A 22,921-nucleotide genomic window follows, 5' to 3' on the forward strand; every position below is an offset into this window, starting at 1 on the left:
CTGCATTCATTGTTCTTTTGCTATGCATGTCTGCAGACAATTGTTTTTCTGAAAATTTTATAATTTTATTTGTAAATTTCAAAGTGATGATAAAAATCAAACCATATAGAAACGTATATAAAAGGTATCTTGGATACTTGCCTAATATTTTATAAGATAAATATACCGTGATTTTTTTTCACCAGAAGAACTTTCTAATAGTTCTGCCCTTAAAAAGATTGTCAGTAAGATATAGTAAGCCCCCTTCACACAAACATTCAAGTTGCGAACTTTCAAAGATGCGAGTGTGTATTTACATGTCTAGTCATGTTAGTTCACGTGTCTGGTGTACATTCTCATGTGTGTGCATCCCCTCCCAGTGGCTGTGCTTTTGTGTACTTGGCAGTTCTGTATAGAGTACAGTACTGCAGTATCTTTGTTTCAAGCGTAGGATGTCCAGAAGCAAGCATAAAAGTAGTGATGATATAGCTCATACTGCTAAGAAGTGCCAAGTGATAACACTGGGAACAAGAGTGAACATAATTGAGAGAGTGGAGTGAGGTGAAAAGATGGTAGACATTATTCGTTCTTCTAACATGAATTGTTCAACCATCAGCATGGTTAGGACAAAACCATGGAACATGTGAAGTCTGCTGTGCCAATGATGTCAACTATAATTTTGAAGAAGCATGGAAAAGTGATGGAAGAGATGGAGAAAATTATCAGTGTGTGGATGTAGGATTAGCATCAGTGTCGAGTCCCACACAGCTTACTGCTGATTCAAGAGAAAGCTGAAAACATTTCTGAAGGCTTGAAGAAACACAGCGAAGAAGCAGAGGGTACACCTTTTAATGCCTTCCATGACTGGCTCCTGAGAAATCTGTATGCAGGTCAAGGAGCAACAGTTAGAACTGGACATGGAACAACAGACTGGTTCCAAATCAGGAAAGGAGTACATCAAGGCTGTATATTGTCACCCTTCTTATTTAATTTATATGCAGAGTACATCATAGGAAATGCCAGGCTGGATGAAGCACAAGCTGGAGTCAAGATTTCTGGGAGAAATATCCATAATCTCAGATATGCAGATGATACCAACCTTATGGCAGAAAGTGAAGAAGAACTAAAGAGCCTCTTGATGAAGGTGAAAGAAAGAGGAGAGTGAAAAAGTTGGCTTAAAGCTCAACATTCAGAAAACTAAGATCATGGCATCTGGTCCCGTCACTTCATGGGAAATAGATGGGGAAACAGTGGAAACAGTGTCAGACTTTATTTTTTTGGGCCCCCAAATCACTGCAGATGGTAATTGCAGCCATGAAATTAAAAGACGCTTACCACTTGGAAGAAAAGTTATGACCAACCTAAATAGTATATTGAAAAGCAGTGATATTACTTAGCCAACAAAGGTCCGTCTGGTCAAGGCTATGGTTTTTCCAGTGGTCATGTATGGATGTGAGAGTTGGACTGTGAAGAAAGCTGAGTGCCAAAGAATTGATGCTTTTGAACTGTGGTGTTGGAGAAGACTCTTGAGAGTCCCTTGGACTGCAAAGTGATCCAACCAGTCCATCCTAAAGGAGATCAGTCCTGGGTGTTCGTTGGAAGGACTGATGTTGAAGCTGAAACTCCAATACTTTGGCCACCTGATGCAAAGAACCGACTCATTTGAAAAGACCCTGATTCTGGGAAATATACAAGATAGTAGGAGAAGGGGATTGACAGAGGATGAGATGGTTGGATGACATCACTGACTCAATGGACTGAGCGACTGAACTGAATTGAACTGATGACTGGCTTCAGCAGTTCATGGCTAGAGCCATCTTTCATAACATAAAAGTAAGGGACGAGGCAGCGAGTGCAGATATGGTAATTGCCTGGGAATTTCCTGAACCGATCTGAGAAATTATTGATAAGGAATGTACAGTATTTACCCAAGCAAGATTTTTTTTTCAGCTAGTTAATTTATTTTAATTGGAGGATAATTGCTTTACAGTACTGTGGTGGTTTTTGCCATACATCAACATGAATCAGCCAAGGTTGTACATGTGTCCCCCGCATCCTGAAATCCCCTCCCCCTTCCTCCCCACCCTATCCCTCTGGGTTGTCCCAGAGCACCAGCTTTGAGTGCCCTGCTTCTTGCATCAAACTTGTCCTGGTCATCTATTTTACATATGGTAATATACACGTTTCAATGCTATTCTCTCAAATCATCCCACCCTCTCCGTCTCCCACTTAGTCCCAAAGTCTGTTCTTTGCATCTGTGTCTCTTTTGAGGCCTTGCATATAGGATCATTGTTATCATCTTTCTAAATTCCATATATATGCATTAATATACAGTATTGGTGTTTCTCTTTTTGACTTACTTCACTCGGTATAAATGGCTCCAGGTTCATCCACCTCATTAAAACTGACTCAATGTATTCCTTTTTATAGCTGAGTAATATTCCATTGTATATATGTACTATAACTTCCTTATGCATTCATCTGCCAGTGGACACATAGGTTGCTTCCATGTCCTGGCTATTGTAAACAGTGCTGCAGTGAACACTGGGGTGCATGTGTCTCTTTCAATTCTGGTTTCCTCGGTGTGTATGCCCAGCAGTGGGATTGCTGGGTCATTTGGCAGTTCTGTTTGCAGTTTTTTAAGGAACCTCTACACTGTTCTCTGAACAGTGTTGTACCAGTTTGCATTCCCACCAACAGTGTAAGAGGGTTCCCTTTTCTCCACACCCTCTCCAGCATTTATTGTTTGTAGACTTTTTGATGGCAGCCGTTCTGATCAGTGTGAGATGATATTTCATTGTGATTTTGATTTGCATTTCTCTGATAATGAGTGACGTTGAGCATCTTTTCATGTGTTTATTAACTATCTCTTTGTCTTCTTTGGAGAAATGTTTGTTTAGTTCTTTCATCTACTTTTTGATTGGATTGTTCATTTTCCTGGCATTGAGCTGCATGAGTTGCTTGTGTATATTGGAGATGAATTCTTTGTCAGTTGTTTCATTTGCTATTATTTTCTCACATTCTGAAGGCTGCCTTTTCACTTTGCTCATAGTTTCCTTTGTTATGCAAAAGCTTTTAAGTTGAATAAGGTCCTATTTGTTTATTTTTGTTTTTATTTCCATTACTCTGGGAGGTGGTTCATAGAGGATCTTGCTGTGATTTTTGTCACAGATTGTTCTGCCTATGTTTTCCTCTAAGAGTTTTATAGTTTCTTGTCTTACATCTAGATTTTCAATGCATTTTGAGTTATTCTTATCAAGTTTTTAATGTGGTTGAGATAGGACTGTACTGGAAGAGAATGAATGCTAGGCCAAAGTTACATTAGTAAGAAAGAAAAATTGATGCCACCTTGTAAAGCAGCAAAGGCTAGGCTGACTCTGTTGTTTGGTGGCAGTGCTTCTGGTGATATGAAGCTGAAGCCTCTCTTAGTTTATCATTCAGAGAAGCCAAGAGCCCTTAAAAACATAGCCAAGGGCTCTCCTCCTCTTTTATGGAAGAGTAAGCCTCCAAACATGGGTTACACAGGCCGTTTTCCAGGAGTGGTTTTCCCATTGCTTTATCCCAGATGTAGAAAAATGCTGCTTGGAGAAGGATGTCCCATTCAACATTCTTTTGCTACTCAACAGTGAGTAGCCTGGGCCACCCCCCATAGATGGACAGCTTTCATCCCAATATCAAAGTAGTACATCCATCACCGTACATTACCATGCTATTCAACCAATGGACCAAGGAGTTATAGTGACTTTCAAGAAATACTGTTTACATTACAGTTTTTGTTAGGTGCTAAAGGCAAGTGATGAATCATGAACAAGCCTGTGACAATTTTGGAAGGATTATTACATCTACAAAGCCATAAAACATATTGACTTTGCTTGGCATGTGGTTTTGGCTGTCACCAAGAATGGGATTTGGAAGAACCTTTGCCTGTACTTTGTTCATGATTTTTGTGAATTTGAGAAGTTAGATGAGTAGTTCAGAGAGATATTCAGGAACTTAATGACCCTCATTGAGAAGCTGGAGCTAGATCTGCAAGTGGATAACTTCATGGAAATCCTTGTTCTACACCATGAGGAGCTTACTAACCTGATGGAATTAGAGGCCCAGAGAAAGGATGAAGAGAGGCAAGAGGAAGAAGAACTAACTGAAGAGATTCACGACACAGGAAATGGAAAAGGGATTTTCTTTAGTTGAGGAGGCACTGTTAGTTTTTGAATCACAGGCCCTGAATTTAGAATGGCATGAAGATTGCAGAGGTTATTCAGAATGCAGTCCAATGCTACTGTGTTATGTATGATGAGAAAGAAAGAGCTACTACTCATGCATCGGAGAAGGCAATGGCGACCCACTCCAGTACTCTTGCCTGGAGGATCCCATGGGTGGAGGAGCCTGGTAGGCTGCAGTCCATGGGGTCACTGGGAGTTGGACACGACTGAGCGACTTCACTTTCCCTTTTCACTTTCATGCATTGGAGAAGGAAATGGCAACCCACTCCAGTGTTCTTGCCTGGAGAATCCCAGGGACTGTGGAGCCTGGTGAGCTGCCGTCTCTGGGGTCGCACAGAGTCGAACACGACTGAAGTGACTTAGCAGCAGCAGCAACTCGTACATCACTGGATCACATTTTTCAAGATGGTAGATAGAACTGAATCGCAGGGAACCTGTGCCATCAACATCAGCCATAAGTGAAGTTGCACCTTGCCTGTTGTCTCCTGTTGCTGACGATTCTTAAGCTCTACCATCTCCCATCTCCTCTCTCTCCTCTGTTCAGTAATTCTTCTTGTCTGTTCACTCAGTGCCAGCCCATGTATGCCAGCTGCACTGAACTACTGTAGTTTTCAAGGTACTATACTGTAAGATTAAATATGTTTAATTTTTTCTTTGGTTTTATGTATTATTTGTGTCAAAAGTACTATAAATCTTTTACAGTACTATATCGCCGATTGTGTTAGTTGGGTTCCTTAGGCTAAGTCTGTTAGACATAGGAACAAATTGGACTTATGAACAGGCTCTCGGAAGAGAACTTGTCTGCAGTATGTAGGATACTTACAATAATGAACACCTACTCTGGGAAGTATTTGGGTGAATTGACATGATCATTTTTTAGTGGTAATGATATGAAAATCATCCATTAAGTAGGAAAATGGACTGCAGGCCTGAGGTGTATTCTTCTCCAGTTTTTAGAACTGAAATAATGTTTATTGCTTGAATTAACTGGAAAAATAACTTGAGTTAAAGATTTAGTTGCAAGATGTTCAAAGGTGATATAAATGCCTATGAGGTTACTCTTTCCCTGATGTGGTCAAGAGATAAGAGAGCATGATCTGGAACTTGAGGGCAATATAATATGAATAGTTGAAAAGACAGTTCTCTAGATAGCAAGAGATGTGGCAATGGGCTTTTTCTTTTTTCCTTTTTCTCCCTCTATACTACAGTGACCTAAAAGTGGTATTGTGAATTATAATGGAGCGCCTGAGCTCAAATTCCTTTGTGTTTTCTGAATAGTAATAAGGGTGTCCATTCAGCCTCTCTTTTACAGAAGGAACATTTTCTGGGAAAATATATGGGATGTCAGGCCTGTGGGAGGCTGCTGAGTCACATATGATTCACAGACCTGGCTTCAGAAATCTTTAGATTTTTGTATTACAGTACAGGGTGGTCTGTTTCAAAACTGCTTGTTGAAATCCACATTGAGGTGTCTAAATGGAGCATGAGGAACACTAACAGAGTATTAATGAAAAAAATTAGAAGCAGCTCTTTCGGAATGTTGATTTTTAATTCACTCTGCTGGCTTCTTTGTGATTCCTTCTTGTTTCATGAAGATGATGAGTTCCATGGACGTGCCATCTTACTGTAGACCTCTGGAGCCAAAGTTTCCTCTTTGCATGAGTGCTTATGAAATGCTTCCTCCCTGTTTCTAAAATGGCTGAATGAGATCAGTTTCTCATCTTCCCTTCTGATTGTAGAATGAGTATTTCAAATGTGGAAGACACAAAGTGAAAGTGAGTATTCGTTGCTCAGTTGTGTCTTACTCTTTGCAACCCCAAAGTGTAGCCCACCAGGCTACTCGTCCATGGAATTCTCCAGGCAAGAATACTGGAATAGTTAGGCAGTCCCTTCTCCAGGGGATCATCCCGACCTAGGGATTGAACCCAGGTCTCCCAAATTGCAGGCAGATTCTTGACCGACTGAGCCACCAGGAAAGCCCTGGAAGATACAAAATGAAGTGAAGTCACTCAGTAGTGTCCAACTCTGCAACCCGTGGGCTGTAGCCCACCAAGCTCCTCCATCCATGGGATTCTGCAGGCAAGGATACTGGAGTGGGTTGCCATTTCCTTCTCCAGGGGATCTTCCCGACCCAGGGATTGAACCCAGGTCTTTAACCTCTGCACCACCAGGGAAGCCCTTACAAACATTAGCACAAATAAGACTTTGAAGAGATTAACCATTGTATTTTAAAGTGTTTATATGTATAGAAATAATTTAAATTCAAGTAACCATCTTCTTCACTGTATGATAAGGGAAAATATGCCTAAGACTTTGATTTTTAAAATTTTTTGTTAATGTGAATTATCTGATAATAAAGATTGATTTTAACTAGAAAATTTTTTTTTAGTTTGTATTTAAATTGGACTTCTAAGTAACTATTCATACATAAGTCACGTTTTACAGTGTTTTTTTTTCTTTTTTTTTCCTTTTCTTGGCTTTCATTCATTTTAAAATGTATTTTGGCCTCACTGCACGGCTTATAGGATCTCAGTTCCTTGTGATCCCAGGGGATCACACTGGGGCCACGGCAGTGGCAGTGCCAGTGCCAAATCCTAACCACTGCATCACCAGGGAATTCCATACAATGTTTTTAAAACTTACTAAATGCATGACAAAGAAGCTTCAATTGGATTTCATTATATAAAGTGCAAACTTTTTCCTCTGATATTTTTTCTATTTAATTGCCTGGATTTTGACCCATCTTTCCACATATACTGCATCAAAGGTCATAATCTTACAATGTCGTTGATTAAACAATAGCAATTATGACATTTGGAAAATTAATTATTTGAATAATACATGTTCAAAATTGTGACCAAGGGACTGAAAATGATTTCTTTTCCTATATTCTTTGACATGTATATAAAATTTTCACCAGTGGTTGACAGTCTTTGCAAGGAGTTATTTGATAGTGCCAAAAGTTGTAATTCTTTCACTGTTCCATATGCATAAATTCATTGTTAAATGCAGTTCGCGTTGTTAATTTCACTACGTTAATGGAAGAAAACCTATTTGATTAAAAAAAGTAGTTCAACTTTGTGTTTCAATTGCGCTCAGATCAGGAAGAGCAGCTGGTTGTAATCTCTACCCAAGAAGCAATTTTCTACTTGGAATACTTGTGTGCTCTCAGACCATCAAAGAGGAGTGCCAGGGCAGTGAACATACTACTCAGGCAAAGAGGGTCAAAGAGAACCACATGTCTGTGAGGACAAAAAGGTTGAAAGCAATTAAATTGTAGTGTATTTTCTGAGCTGGGAAGATATGTACTATTTCATATTTGAAAAACAATTTTATTTTTCTAGAATCCTGTGCTTAAATATTCAGGAATAAAAGTGATACCAATGGGCTACTTTTAAAATGTTCCTTCTGATGGTCTTCAGAAAGAAAGTTATTGTTTTTCTAACTTGTGCATTAATAAATAAATTTGCATGAAAATCTTTTTGATTGATAAATTAACTTTGTCCTGGAATAGCTATCAGACAAATAACACTATGAGCTGTCTTTAAATGGAGCATCCTACAAGTTGGTCTGGGCCCAGACTTTTGTATTCTTGCATTTGTTTGCGATCTGAACTTGCAGTGTGAACACAATGAAGGCCAGCTGAGAGAGTCTTGTTTTCCATTCATAGTTGAAGGATGTAATGTTGCTTCTAGAATATTTTATATTTAAAAACACATCAGGGCTGACTCTACATCTGACCTGCTGCTCCATGTCAAATCTTTGTGTGTGTATGTATAATACGAGAGTCTGGCTATGTACCTAAATGCTGAGGAGCCATGATATTATGTTAATGAAAGCAGCAAAATTCATGGTTTTATAAATATAACAACTAATGCTGTTTATTTGATAATATGGATAAAACTTAATCTGAGGAAAAATTGTTACATAAATTGTCACACATTTCTTTTTAGGAAGATGCCTGGGTTTTCTCAGTTATGGTTTTTAAATTGTTATTTTCTAAATACAACTAATTCTTTTTTTACTGTGTAAAAATAAAACTTTGGTAATTGTTATTTCCTCTATTTGTATCAATGAAATACACTTAGAACCTAGGCCTATGGAAGTCTATAAAAGTGAAAACATACGAGTTTTGTAAGTTAGGATGAGAAGAGAATTAGAGAGTGCTGTCTGGTGAGATAAGAGATGAGAACAAGCCACATTTCAAATGATATCGATTAGCATTTATTAAGACGGTAGACTATTGGCTTCTAAGGGTAAATTGCTCAGCTCCGTCACTTACTAATTCTGTGACCATCGACAAGTAATATAACCTCTCTGTGGTTCAGTTTCCTTATCTGTAAAGTGTGATTTGTAGTAGCATCTGCCTCATAGAACTTTTGTGAGAATTAAAGAGTTTGTTCACATAATGTGTGTAGAACAGCTGTTGGCACATAGGTGTGTGCTGGATGTTGTCTGTTGTCTGCGGAGCATTTACTGTCTGTTCAGAAATGTGCTAGATAGTCTCTGAATACAGAACCAGAAGCTGTGACCCATCTACTCAGGGAAGTCAAGCATTGTTGGGGAAAAATCATGCTAACGAAAGACAATATGTCAGTGTGTATGATGTTTCGTAGGACAGGCTATGTCTATTTTGAGGAACTTAGAAAAAAGAAAGCTTCTGAGGGGTTGAGGACTTGCCCAGAAGAAGGAACTGAAGTATCGACTTGAAAAATGATTTTCAGGCACTGAAGAGACTTAAGAGAGATCGTTTGAGGCTAGTGGAAAATGTGATTAAATAACATGACAAAACTGACATGTTTGTGAAACTCTTAAACTGGCCGCACTTCAGATACTGATCTATGAAGGGAAGTAGCTGGGCTGTTTAAGTCAGAATCCGAACATAATAAATATTTAAGGATTTTGCAGTATTGGAAATATTGTGGATGTGCAGTAAATAATTCAGAGAAGAAAGGAAATGAAGATAATTTGATTATGACATTAAATAATCTTTACATGCATGAATTAGGGTAAAATAAAATTTGTGAACTATCTGCAATCCCTAAGAAAAAATATAGATAAACAATGAAAGAGAAGATACTCAAGAAAGTGAATGGAGGTTTTATGATGTGCAATTAGAAATTCAGCTCATTTGGTTCATAGAAACACCAGCAGATTGTGTGGCCATTTGGGACACCTCCCTTGACACCAGGCTGGAGGGACAATGCTGCAGGTTGTAAATAGGGGTGATGTGGAAGCATAAAAAAACAAAGCTCTTCAGGCCTCCAGGGAGCAAATCCCTTGTATGAGAACCCTCTCTCCTCTAGCTAATCCAGGGAACTACACTCACAACCCTGAAGTGTATTGCTTATTTGTTGTCTTGGAAGCTGGCAGCACATTGCTGCAGCTGAGGCAAAAATATTAGCTAAAAAAAGAAACAATGAAAATGCTGGGATAAAACAAAAATCAATCCAAGATGGTGGGAAAGGTAGATCTCATGAAGAAACTTTGGTCTTTGAGAATTATGAGTATATATATTTGTATATATTTGTATTATATATGTAGAGGATATATATTACATATAGTAATATGTATAGTATATATATGTATATATTTGTATTATGAGTGTGTATGAGTATATATATTTGTAAAGCAGATTAAACAGACAGACACGACAGCGAAAAGCAAACAGACAATGAAGGCAGAGGCACACAACAGCATAAGAATCCGTTTTTAGTGGGAAAACCTTTTTGCTTCTATCCTCAAGTACTTTAGTTTTCCACCCTGATTAGCACGATCACATCCTTCTCTGCATTTCTTTCAGGATTGACTCCAGACAAAAATGAAATAGTAAGACATTTCACAAGTCTAAACAGCTTTCTAAAAACAGAGCAGCAGTGTTATTGAAAATGGTTTAAATAGAGGATAATTTCAGGAACTAAGGTTCCTGTCATGACATGCATCTCACAAGCAATTTTATGTTTAATGTAGATACCAAGTGTTCCTTTCACGCACACATACACGCATAGTATTTCATAATACAGTTATCCATGTTATCAGAAATGCATATTTAATAAAATAGTATGTGTAGGCTATTTAAATCTTTGGCTTACTTATGTTATTTTTTATCCAACTATGAGAACACTGTGGGTGTTTTATTATATAACAAAACTGGGAGAAGTTTGGCATTGGTGGGATATTTATAGCAAGTGGAACAGTTTTGAAATATATGGTCTTATTATTTCAAATTTGTGAATAAGCTATATATCAACACAATTGAAACGGTCAGTTTATTAGACCTTGTGATATTTTTATGTTTTCCCAGGCCCACAGGGCAGAATTGTTTCTGATTTCCTTGGGTTAAAAATAAAATTATTTCTGAAAAATATTAGCGTAGGCTGAGAATTGCCTTAGGACAAGGACCCCAGAGAGCATGGGCTTCTCACTCTCCTCTTCCTCTTCTTCCTCTCAATCTCATACTGTACCAGCCCTCTTCTGTTTGCATTTATTTTCTGTGTGTCTCCAATAACTTAAAAAGATTTTTAAAGATTAATTTTTATTGGAGTATAGTTGATTTATAATGTTGTTTTAGTTTTTGCTGTACAGCAAAGTGAATCACTATACATATACATGTATCCACTTCTTTAACGATTCTTTTCCCATATAGATCATACAGAGTACTGAGCAGAGTTCCTGTGCTATTCAGGAGGTTCTTTTTTTTTTTTTTTTTTCAGGAGGTTCTTTTGTAGAAACCAAACTTCTGGTTACCAAGGGGGAAGTGGGGGTTGGGAAGGGGGATAAAGTGGGACATTGAGATTGACATATACACATCAATATCTTCCTTTTTTACTCTTGTCTCTATAATTACTAGTGGGATAATTCAAGATGGATGTAGGGAAAAGATGTCTGTTTCAGTACTCTATTACTAATAGCAGGAAGTTCGCACTTTTTTTTAACTGAGGACTTACTATGTGAGTGTAGGAAGGAAGACAGTCAGCCTCTGTAGGACCTGTTACAACATTTCTTAGCTATCAGTTTGGCTGTATTATTCCAACCAGTAAAAAGGCAAATTCTCTCTGTAACATTTAAAACAATTAAATAGATAACTATACAAACTTGACACTTTGTACTCAACTGCTACACTTTACAATAGATGGAGCAGGGTGTAATTTGTGCTGTTCTGAATTTGATGTTTCTCAAATGCATGCAAAATGAAATGAATTACCATCTCTTTCTTTTTTTTTTTTTTTTTAAATAAAATTTCCTGAACTATGCAATACTCTTTTGAAAGCCATCTGACAGGCAAATGTCATCTCAAAAGGAACAATATTAATTGCATGACTAGTATTTTTTTTCTCAAATTTAGTGAAAACTTGACTATATTATTTGCCTTCAGAATTTGTGCTGTTTGTGTACAATAAAGTGAAGTAGAGGATATAAAAGATTATCTCAACTATTCAATAAAATATTTGCCTCAATTTTTAGCAATCTCTCCAGATTACACTGGATCTGCAGACATCATAAAACAATTGGAAGCATATACTGGTATTTGATTTTGTAATGAGTTATTGTAGAGTTAGAGAAGGATTACAAGACTTAATTTTTTTCTGGTGAAATTTAATATCCAGTTGGAAGATTTAGAATTATAATATAAGGTATATGCATGCTAGAGATTAAAAAAAATTTAAACTGTTAAGTCATATTTTATAATTCTTCTACTTGTTGAAAAGTGTGTGCTTTTTATAGAAACATGGATTCAGCAGATTATGTTTTTCTCATGTGAATTTTGGAGAGAAGAGGGAATTTAGTAAATAAATCACTCTGTATGCATTAAGTAAAGAAATTACAATTATATTTCAATACACTTTTCTATTTATTCAATAAATATATGTGTGCCTGCTATATGCAAGGCAGTATAATATTGATTGAGTGACAAATGAGAATAAAAGTATATCTAATCATGAGAGTCTACAGCAAAAAGAAGCACAAAGCATATTTTTAGTTTGGGAGTTTGTGAAAGGTGATATTAAAGTATTTGTGAAATTTATTCACAATGATGGTAGAGGCTTAATTTCAGGGAGAAGTCATAGAGTAAAAGCAGAATGTGAAAAAGGACAGTCTGCACACCTGGAAATATGGGAGGTTGGTGGAAGTAAACGGCTTAGAAAAGTAGAAGCTAGAAGGCTGAACAGTTAAATTTCGAATTTCTCTAAACTTTGTTTTCTCATCAATGAAACGTGAGCACTGTTTTTCTGGTGACCAAGAGAGAATGGTAAATACTTAGGCAAGAATTTTGGCAGAAAATAAGATCTCAGTGCATTTAGCTATCAAGTGTGTGTTGGAAAAACACTGAGATACAAAGGATTGATTGAAGAAGGGATATGATGATGAAATTGATGGCAGGAACATGGATGACTGAGAATATGGTTGGCCAACAAGTAGAAGGAACATGGGAAGATTAGTGCTATTGGGAGGAAAGATTTTGAGTTCAGTTTTATAGATTTTGGGGGGAAAATGGTGGAAAATCAAAAGGGTGTAATCTGGCAAATAGTTAAGACAGAATTGGAGCTCAAATTACATATGTAAAGGTGGTAATTGAAGTCATGAGATTTTGACTTTTTAGGGTTGTAGAAGCTTGAAAAACAGGGTTTCAAAAAACATTGGAAAATTGGGATACAGGGGTAGCAGAGAGATAGGAAGTAGTTGTGTTCCATTCTGTGGTTGACTGCATACCCAGTCTCTGGAACTTCTCACCGTTTTCCTCTATGAATATCATGCATTCTCACTCTCCTGCTTAGATCATGCTCTAGTGCTATCCTTGTTACCTTGAAGCCTCTGTTAAACCATTTAACACTTGACGCCATGGTTACATTTCTAATAAGCAGAGTAAGTGTGTTCCTGACATCACAATTTGAAAAATCCCATGCATTTTCTCATAGAAACACTATACCTATTAGTCAAGTTCTGTTGTATCTATATAACCAGATCTACATTGATTTAACTTTTTTTGAACTGCTCAGATATTGTAATATGTATTTATTTCTAAGAGAAAGATGTTCAAGCAAACTATTAAGCTTCCTGGGAGCAATATGTTTTATTTCAGTAATTTTAAGAATTTTTTCTTTTAGAAATTATATGTTGTTTCAGGTGACTTAAAGTGAGATATGTGTTCAGGCCACTTTCTTCGTTTAGTCTTCCAACATATTATTTTGTGAGATTATTAGTCTAAAAATGTCCCAAATGATGAGAAATTTGAAATTTGGTAATGTAGTATTTTTACATTTTCCCAGAAATTCTGTAATAGTATTTTTGGTTCCATGAGAAAAGTATTTAAGAAAATAAGCATTGTATATGAATATAATACTGTAACATTTTATTTTATTTTTTTGTAACATTTTAATGACTATTTTTGGTGGTCTTTGTTACTTAGAATTAGTAGAGATCTTAAAATTTCAGGTCCTTCAATTTACTTTTCCTAATCCTTTATTCCCCCATCTGCTGGTATCTGCTGCATAGTCATCTGAATGCCTTTTTTTCTCCCATCTTGCCCTCTTTAGCTTAGTACTGGTAGACAAAGTCAGCTAAGCTGATTAGTACTGCTAAAAACTGATGAACTCCAGTATAGGACTGGTCCTTACTCTCCAGCTGTTGTTCTTTTTAAACCTGCAACTTTTAAACTACCCTACCTTAAAACCTCCTGCCTCTCTCTGAACAGAGGACTGTGTCTCTGTTTCTGTTATTAAAAAGAAAAAAATAGAACTTGTCTCCAGTTTTTTTTTTTTTCCCCTAGTTATTACAGTTATTTCCATTTACTTAAAACCTTTTACATTTTCCCTTCAGTCTCCATGGAAGAAGTAACCCGCCTTCTAGCCATGGATTAAGTTTCTCCTGTGTTCTGCTTATCTCTTCACTCATCCGCCATCTCATCATGTTTGGAATATAGGGGGTGAGCAAGAAAAAGCTGAATGAATTTGGAGTCTTTTGAAACCTTGCCTTGTCAGTAAGTTACATGTTCTCTCCTGAAATCTCTCTCTGATGTCTCCTTTTCTCCTTGCCTTCTCCTGTATGAAACCATGTCTTTGTCTCTTGTGGCAATCTAGTGTTTAAGGCTCTGTGTCCCAATGCAGGAGACATTGGTTCGATCCTTGGTCAGTGAACTGAGATCTCACATGCAGTGTGGCATGGCTGAAAAACAAACAAAAAGAAGCACTAAACTACTTGTTCTCCATGTATTCCTAGGTTCCACAGTGTTCTCTCACTCTCCTCACATTTAAGATTGATAAATTTCTCTCTTCTTATTTGGTAACTCTCTTTGGAGAGTCTCCCCTTCCCTGACTTTTTTTGATACCATTCTTCTTGGATTCCCTTCTCTCTTGCCACTACTTAGATTGCTGTGTCTCCTCTTTCAGTGTTATTTACAGAGTTCTAGCTACCGTGTGTTTTCTTCCCCCTCTAAACTTCTCCTATGGGAATCATGCATTAGTTTACCTTTGTCCTTTGTAACAACCAGATCTTTCAATTCTACGGAAACTTCTGAGAGCTTCAAATCTATGTATATTCAGTTGCTACTGAGTTTCCATACGTCAGTCTCAAAAATGTCTCTACCTCAACTGATAGCAAAAAATCTCATCAATATTCCTCTAACTTGTTCTTCCTCTTGTACTATCATTGTCTAGCTGAGAAATTCCACGACTCATCTGCATTTACTATTTAAATCAAGTAAGACTTGAAATCCTGTTGGCCATCCTTCAGGAATTTGTTGAGCTGGTTTCTTCTACTTTCTCTCTCTCTATTTTTGGACACTCCTATGGCATGGCATGGCTTGGCATGTAGGATCTTAGTTCCCTGACCAGGGGTTGAGCCTGTGCCCCTGCAGTGGAAGTACAGTGTCCCTAACTACTGGACCAGGAAAGCCCCTGCTTGGTCTTCGTTTTGTTTCCCTGTCTACTCTCGCTGATACTGGGCTGTTTTGAATACTACTCATTTCTTATGTCTTGTCTTGGCCTTCCCTCCTCACTTTTTGTTTTCTCTTTGAGCTACCATCCACTCGGCTATCACAGGAATTATAAAATAAAGTCATTATATACTTAATTGATCTTGTTACTTGCTAACTTCACATTTCCATCATCTCTCCTTTATTTTGAGGATACAGTTTAAATGCTTCAGAATGTAATTTAAGACCCTGGGTCTGGCAACTATTTGCTTGAATTTCTTCCCGACCATTCCTGCCTGCTTTCTATAATTTGTTGAGCCAGCCTTGGACTCTGGCTATACAGGCTACTTGTGGTTGCTGACTAGGCCATGGTTTACATTCCCTCTGCCTTTGTTATTACTTCCTTCCCTTCTCTATTTTGTCAAATTCCACTTGTATTTCATATCTTAATTTAAGTAGCTAGTGCAGAAAGCCTCCTCTATCCAGCCTCCCACACAACTGTCTGGTAAACTTTAAGGGACTCTCATGTGGTACTGATGGGATTGAGTATATGCTAACCCAAAATATGGTTACATGGCCTATTGAGTATTTTAAGCTGAAGGTCTTTGGGAAGGACCTCCTGACCTTCCTCTCTGGTGAACGTTGTCTTCCCTGTACTCGGAAGAAAAAGGCATCCTTATCTTTTAAGACGTGGGGCATCAATAGAAATGTGTTGTTTTCCCCAGTTTACTATACTTAGCTGATATTCTTTGTCCCAGCGTATCTTTTTTTTTAATTAATTTTTTTGCCACACTGCTAAGTAGAATCTTAGCTTCCCACATGGCATATCATTGAACCTGGGCCCTAGGCAATGAAAGCGCAGAATCTTAACTATTAGACTGCCAGGGAAATCCATATCTTTCTGCTTTTCATCAAATCTAGCATAAAGATATTATGCATAACCATTTTTTGATTAGGCTTAACTATTTTTTGAGGTGATCTTGCTTTCCTTTTAAAGGTTCTTGTGTCATATAAAACTTAAATTAGATAAATTTGTATGCATTTCACTTATTAATCTCTTTTGTTACAAGGTTCTCAGCCAGGAATTTAGAAAGGTAGAAGAAAAAGATACTTTTTCCCCCCCTACATCACCTTATTCTTTTTCTCTTCTGCCTCTTTCCTGTCAGACTCAGTTTAAAGATCAACCAGATAGTAAGACATGTATCTTTCATTTCTACCCCTCCAGGTTTTAGTATCTTTTCCAACAGTGCTGTGTTACATGGGCAGACAGAGAAGAAACAACACATTCTTCCTCATGGAGTGTTATGTTAGTTTCTTATCATCTTAAAAGGCTATGTCTTCTGTAACTTTCTCTATGGAGACATTTAATAGTGCTTAGTGATTATAGAGTGATCAGCAGCAGCAGCAGCAGCAGCAGCGATTATACAAGGCTTCCCTGATAGCTCAGTTGGTAAAGAATCTGCCTACAAAGCAGGAGACCCCAGTTTGATTTCTGGGTTGGGAAGATCCGCTGGAGAAGGGGTCGTCTACCCACTCCAGTATTCATGGGCTTCCCTTTTGGCTCAGCTGGTAAAGAATCCACCTGAAATGCAGGAGACCTGGTGATTATACATATGTGCTTGACAATTTGCCTGAAAAGAGAAAGACTGATGGAGAATTTGCCCATGTGAATATTTTCCCTTGTGATCAATGAAATCTTCGCTTATATCCTAGCCATTACTATTTTCTCATTCCAGGTTTGAAAAGCAAAGTGCCTATACATTTTAGAAAAGCCAGGTAACATCTTATGTCTATAAAAGATAACCTATAAAATGTTCTTGACAGCTTGTCGGTGGAACAGAGAAGACTGGACGGGCCCTGAATTACTTTTCAGCCAAAACAGGCTCACCCCAGTGAACACTGGCAGTGACAGCAGACTCAGGTGTCAAGATAGAAAGCACGTTTTGGATCAGTTTAGCATAAATCAGAATTCTAGAGTTAAGTTTTTTACATATATAGTCTTTGTCTCTCAGTTTCCCAGCCAAAGACTTGTGTAACACTTCTTACTTTTTTTTTTTCTTTTTTGCTGGGAACACTATTTGTCAAAGTTGGGAATTATATTTGAGAAGAGGTGATTCATTTTCTCTGGGTTTTAGGATTTGTTCAGTAATTGCTTGGAGAAATGAAATAGTTTCTCTGAATTTAGAAGATGATATCTATGTTTTTTTCTCCTACCCATCCGTTACTGTAATTTTTTGTTCTTGATGTAAAAGTGGATGACATTTATACTTACTTAATAGAGTAGCAAGAGTTATTAGCATTTATATTTTTCAAATATATACACCAGCTTGTAAGTAGTACAAAGTATAATGTTATTCTGATAATGTGGTGTGCATCACTTATTTTAATGGTACTATAAACTTTTTCTTAATTTTACACCCTTTTTCCATTTATTTCTTGTTTCTTGATAATCATTTTTAAAATCATACTCATATAGCATAATTCAATAAATATTCTTTCTTATTTTCATTTGTGTGAAATGTACCCATTGTTTTCATGTGTTTCATTTACCACCTATTTTGTTTCACATGTAAATCAAGCCTCTGTGTTTTCTTCTAAGGCATCCCATCCTTTTTCATGATTGATTTTCAATTTTCCTTGTTCTTCTTTAGTTAATCAGCTCGTTATTCTTTTATATGTTCTCCTGTGTATACCTAATTTAAATCCCTTTCCCATGTAGAAGTTAGACTTCTACATTTAAGTTTTAATACTGTTCCATTCAAAATTAGCAGAAAAAAGTTGATGACCTTGTAGTTTTGTCAAAATTTTTGTCTAAGGAGAAGACATGCATGCTAAGTTAAATTCCGGTGATTCCCACTTGTGAAATGGAAAGTGTATTTTCAAAACAGCACTTTTCTACTCCGTTCTAGGAGAAGTGGAAACTAGGGCAGTGAAACCAGTGGACAGGGCTGGGCTTTGAAATAATGAGAACCAGTTCCCTTGACAGAGGCGGTGTAGCCGCCTACCATTTCAGATTCAAATTGTTGGTCAGTCAGAGTAAGACAGTGGTTCAGTGTTACTCTTCATCGCTCTATTTCCTAAGTGAAAATGTGCATAAGTGCCTTTTAGATGCTAATCATGAAGAATGTGATTTTCCTCAGGGGAAATTTTTCTGAAATGTTTGAGAGCCACTCACAAACTTCTGGAGAATAGGGAGAGGGACCAGGATTATTGTTCTTCCACAGAGTCAATCCACTGATGAGCTCATTCTCTAGCATTTTAAAGAATCCATACATTTAGAGTTTCCTGGTAGAATCAGCAGAGATGACATCTGCTCTTAGACATTTTCAAAGCCATGCCCCTTGTCATTCCATTGAGAAGGCTAGTAGTCAGGAGGGGCCAGGCTCAGTTTGGTGTGAATGCTGACTGGACAGAGTCAGTGCTACTGTGGGCAGACCGGCTTCAGTCCTTGAATTAGTTTACTGATAGAAGAATTACCTTTAAAATTTTTTTTAAAAATTGAAATATAGTTGATTTACAGTGTTGTGGTAATTTCTGGTGTATAGCAAAGTGACTCATTTATACGTGTGTGTGTGTGTATATGTATATAAAAATATATGAAAAGGGAAAGTTGCCCAGTCATGTCCAACTCTTTGCGACCCCATGGACTACACAGTCCATGGAATCCTCCAGGCCAGAATACAAGAATACTAGAGTGGGGAGCTAGTCCCTTCTCCAGGGGATCTTCCCAAGCCAGGGATTGAACCCTGGTCTCCCACATTGCAGGCAGATTCTTTACCAGCTAAGCCACCAGGGAAGTGCGCACACACGCACACGCACACACGCACGCACTCGCGCACACACACACACACACGTACGTATATGTATATTCTTTTTTATATTCTTTCATTTTGATTTATCGCAGGGTGTTGAATATAGTTCCTCGTGCTTATAGTAGGGCCTTGTTGCTTATCTGGTCTATATATACCAGTTTACACCTGCCAATCCAAAACGTCCAATACTTCCCTCTCCCTCCCCACTTTCTCCTTCACAACCACAAGTCTATTCTCTATGTCTGTGAGTCTGTTTCTATTTCATAAATAAATTCGTTTGAAAGTTTATGTTCACTCTAAGATGAACATATCTAAGAGTTACATTTAAAATGTGTGAATTATTTGCTATTGCAGTATAATGAAACTAGATCACACTGTCAAAAGAAAAAGGAAAGAAAACACTGTCAGTCAAAAAAAAAAAAAAGGAGGGAATACATTTGGTGCCAGTGAAATCCAAAGAATAGAAGAGATAAGCAACATATAGCTACACATGCCATATATATAGAGAAAGAAAAATTAAAATTAAAATACTGGTAAATCATTACTTCCTATTTTTTATTAGTGTTTTATTTCTATTTGAATGGACAGAAAAGATTACACACTTTTTGCAACATGAGGATGAATAAGTAAAATATATGAAGGATTTCAAATTAATTTATTAGAATGGGGAAAATTGTGTGGTATTTGGTAATCTCTAGTAGCGGGAAAAATACAACCATCAGTTTAGAATTTTTCTAAGATCTCTAGACATCCATACCTCCTATTTTAAGATCTCTGTTACATTAATCTAAAGTATGTACAATTGTCCCTCAAACAACATGGGTTTAAACTTTGTGGGTCTACTTATAGTAGGTTGATTTTCAGTAAATGCACAGTACTACATGATACATCATTAGCTGAATCTGTGGATGTCAACCCATGAATATGAAGGGATGACTGTAAGTCATTTGTGGATTTTCAACTGCTGGGGGCTTGATACTTTTAACCTCCAACATTGTTCAAGGCTCAGCTCTACATGGAAAGGATTTGAACTGGATCCTTCAGCCATGATTTTAACCCTCAAAACCATTTCTTTAGAACTTAAGTCTTGATCCAGTAATTCCAAATCTAAGTCTAGCCAAGGACTACGCTTTTAAGCTTTATGTACTAAGATATTTGTTGCAGTGAAATTTTTAGTGGTTAAAGCTGAAGACATTCTAGCTATATATTTATTTATTTTTTCTAAAAAGGAGTATGGTCAAGCATATTAAGTGATTTAGAGATAATGGAATATTAGGTGGCCATTAAAATGCAGTATTTGTAAAACTTGTAATGACATGGAAGAGTATCACGTGACTGATGTAAAAGATGTGAATTTTACATAATATGTGCTCAACTATACAAAATGCTTTAAAAAGACTGGGAGGGGAGTGAATCAAAATGTTAAGAGTGGCCATCTTTGGGCATTGGAATTATAAGAAATTTTAAAATATTTATTATTTTCTTGAATTTTTCAAATACTCATTTATCACACCCTTAGTATTATATTAAGAAGACTTGGGCTTCCTTGGTAGCTCAGCTGGTAAAGGATCCACCTGTAATTCAGGAGATCCCAGTTCAATTCCTAGGTCAGGAAGATCCCATGGAGAAGGAATAGGCTACCCACGCCAGTATTCTTAAACTTCCCTGGTGGCTCAGATGGTAAAGAGTCCACCTGCAATGTGGGATACTTGGTTTGATCCCTGGGTTGGGAAGATCCTCTGGAGACGGGAACAGCTACCCACTCCAGTATTCTTTCCTGGAGAATTCCATGGCCAGAGGAGCCTGGCAGGCTACAGTCCATGGAGTTGCAAGAGTCAGACATGACAGACTGTTACTTCACTTTAAGAAGACTTATAAGCCAAAAGATAAAGTTTAGTTTAGAATATTCCATTTATTAACTTATTTTAATGGAATTTTCATAAAAATTAAGCATATGTTTATAATTTCTCTCTGTTTGAGTTGTTGATATTTTAGCATCCTAAGAGATTCGCCCTTAAAGGTTCATTGGTCTTATAACTTAAAAGTGGGCCAGGGAGGTATAGGCATAGTAGGACCTAGAAGGGAGGAGAAATATTTAAAAGTAATTTAAGAATTATCTGTGGATAATCTGTACATATCAAATGTCAGTCTATGACCTTACTTAGCCAGAGATTTGATAGAACATTCTTTCCTCTGATTTCTGCAGTATCAAGTCATGGGTGGATAAGATGCAAGAAGACCTCGTCACCCTGGCAAAAACAGCAAGTGGAGTCAATCAGCTTGTCGATGTGAGTAAGGTTCCTCCAAACTTACAAATCATTTCTTTAATTTGAGTGCAATTTTTCTAAGAAACTTTATTTCTATGTTTTAAATAGTACATAATTTTTCATGGGAATATGATAGTGAAATTCTGAGAGAAACTCCTGGTATTGCTATTTATTACCATCCCATAGTCAGTGAGGTGTTTATATACAACCCTCACTTAACATGAGTTCACATGATATATATTCATTCCTGCAATTCAAATCAGGATATCCTGTTTCCTCCATCCTTCAGAGCATATTGGAATCTCACCTGTAGTGGTTACTTTAAGACTTATGATGGATTCTTTTGAATATCCTCAGTGGGAACATATCTTCATTCTTTGGGGGTAGATTTTATTTTCAAAAGTGGCTTCCAGTGTTTACAGCCATGCCTGAAGACGTGAGCGAATCACTGAGATGGGTAATACAGACTTTTGTGCAAGAGAAACAGACCCTTTTGTAAAAGATAGTTTTTCTTATGATTATGAAATGGCTATGAATGTCACTCTAAAGTGATTTTTGAAAATGATAGCAACATATAAATACTCGTGTGGCATCTTAAATAGATCATGTTCCTTGGATAAGAGCATATGCATATAGAAGTTCTATAAGATTTATTAAAAAGTAAATGTAATTTCTTTGGAGTCTCACTACTTCCATTTTAATGTAAGTAATCTAACAATTTGAAAGTATCTCATCTGTGTTCCTAGTGATGCAGTGAGGTCTTTTGTTTTCCAAAAAAAAGTGGTGGGATCAATGAGGTGAAATGGTGTAAAAGTGGTTTCATGTATGATGTGTGAGTATTTTCTTTATATGCGAATATTCCTTTCTGGGGGAAACTAGAATGAATGGTTGGTTACCTTGTGAATTACTAGGAATTCATAAGGAAAACATGCTAAGCATATACTTCAATATATTATTCCAGAATCTCTTTGTAAAACAATTGTAGTTTTCAAACTGAATATGTTGAGTAAACTTAAATATCTGTTAGATGACATAAGAATATGCTTTGAAATGAAAAGTGTTCTTTGTTAATAACAATTATCACACTTAATTCTAATGAATACTTATTGGACACATACTACGTCCCAGGCACTGTGCGCTACCAAGGGTTTATGGAGACACAGTTCCTCTCCTCAGAGAACTTACAACCTAATAATCAAAAATCTCCATTTTTGAAGGTGCAAAGATGCCTGAAAACTATTGTAAGCTGATGTTTGGGAACTGCAGTGATTCTCTGTGGGAGAATAAATTGAAATATGAAAATGTGGAGGGTAATAAGTCAGCCTCTATGAAAGTCATGGTGTTAGTGGAATAAGAAAAAATAAATGAGAATTGACAGATTCTGGTTAAAAATTGCATGACAAACTGAAATTAAAAATAAGCTGCTCTTGGGAGCTCTCCTTCACTCCGGCAGTGTTTCTCCAGCCTCAAAAACCAGCTTCTTGGCTGACCTCTTTTTCACTTCTGGTGTTAATATGTGGACCCTCTCTCACCAAATCTGCAGTTTTTAATGAATCCATAAGGGAAAAAATAAGTGTCATCTCATTTCCATTATGCTTTATGAGGTGTGGGTTACTAAGAAGAGTGTGAATACTGATGAATGAAGAAATGGCCTTGTCTGAATTAGGATAACGAAAGAATTGACAAGATGGAAGAAAATCCTTACAATGTTGCTTTTATAAGACATGT

At 37.0% G+C, this 22,921-nt stretch overlaps 1 protein-coding gene across 7 annotated transcripts in view; it reads left to right on the forward strand.

Annotated features, from left to right (window-relative positions):
• CACNA2D1 (calcium voltage-gated channel auxiliary subunit alpha2delta 1) overlaps nucleotides 1-22,921 on the forward strand; it is a 526,060-nt gene that overhangs the window by 88,081 nt on the left and 415,058 nt on the right. For all 7 annotated transcript variants that reach the window (XM_068973034.1, XM_068973032.1, XM_068973033.1 and 4 more), the window contains exon 2: nucleotides 21,133-21,214. In XM_068973034.1, coding sequence (XP_068829135.1) covers nucleotides 21,133-21,214 — 82 coding nt within the window. The remainder of the gene's footprint in view (nucleotides 1-21,132; nucleotides 21,215-22,921) is intronic.

Source organism: Capricornis sumatraensis, chromosome 5 (genome assembly GCF_032405125.1).
Source record: "Capricornis sumatraensis isolate serow.1 chromosome 5, serow.2, whole genome shotgun sequence".
NCBI lineage: Eukaryota > Metazoa > Chordata > Mammalia > Artiodactyla > Bovidae > Capricornis > Capricornis sumatraensis.